This window comes from Eimeria mitis, genomic scaffold (genome assembly GCF_000499745.2).
Source record: "Eimeria mitis Houghton genomic scaffold, Emh_scaff8812, whole genome shotgun sequence".
NCBI lineage: Eukaryota > Apicomplexa > Conoidasida > Eucoccidiorida > Eimeriidae > Eimeria > Eimeria mitis.
Window position 1 is genome coordinate 595 of NW_013576485.1, and position 512 is coordinate 1,106.

A 512-nucleotide genomic window follows, 5' to 3' on the forward strand; every position below is an offset into this window, starting at 1 on the left:
AACAGTCTCAAGCTGAGCCCGTGTTGCTGCTACGGATACGCATGCATGCGCATGCATCCTAACTCCAGGTGCAACAGCTGCTGCAGCTCTTTGCTGCGTCGATATGCAGCAGCCGCGTCTGCTACTTTCTGCTGAGGCAGCAGCAGCAGCAGCTGCTGCTGCTGCTACTGGTGCGCTTGCTGCAGCAGCTGCAGAAACAAATGCAGCAGCAAGTATATGAGGGGTCCCTACCCAGGTCATCTGCCTCCGCCGGGTGCTGAAGGGTGTTGCTGCTGCTGCTGCAGCGGCCGCCAAGTTGCTGTGCTTGCGTTCGTCTTTCTTGCTGCTGCTGCTGCCGTTGCTGCTGCTGCGTCTCGCGTTTTCTCCAGCCTCCATCGTGTGCTGCAGAGGCGCTGCTGCTGCTCGACTGGCTCAAGTTGTCTGGCGTTGCTGCTGCTGCTGATGCTGCTGCTGCTGCTGCTGCTCTGTCTGCAGCACTTGTCTGCCGCCCCTGCAGCTTCCCCTTGGCGGCG

The 512-nt window shown here is 60.5% G+C and overlaps 1 protein-coding gene across 1 annotated transcript in view; it reads right to left on the reverse strand.

Annotated features, from left to right (window-relative positions):
• Positions 1–58: 58 nt before the first annotated feature.
• The window catches only part of EMH_0095950 (uncharacterized protein), a gene marked incomplete at both ends in the record, with an annotated part of 630 nt that continues 176 nt past the window's right edge, over positions 59–512 (reverse strand). Inside the window, 2 exons of the mRNA XM_013502306.1 lie at positions 59–93; positions 232–510. Coding sequence (XP_013357760.1) covers positions 59–93; positions 232–510 — 314 coding nt within the window. The remainder of the gene's footprint in view (positions 94–231; positions 511–512) is intronic.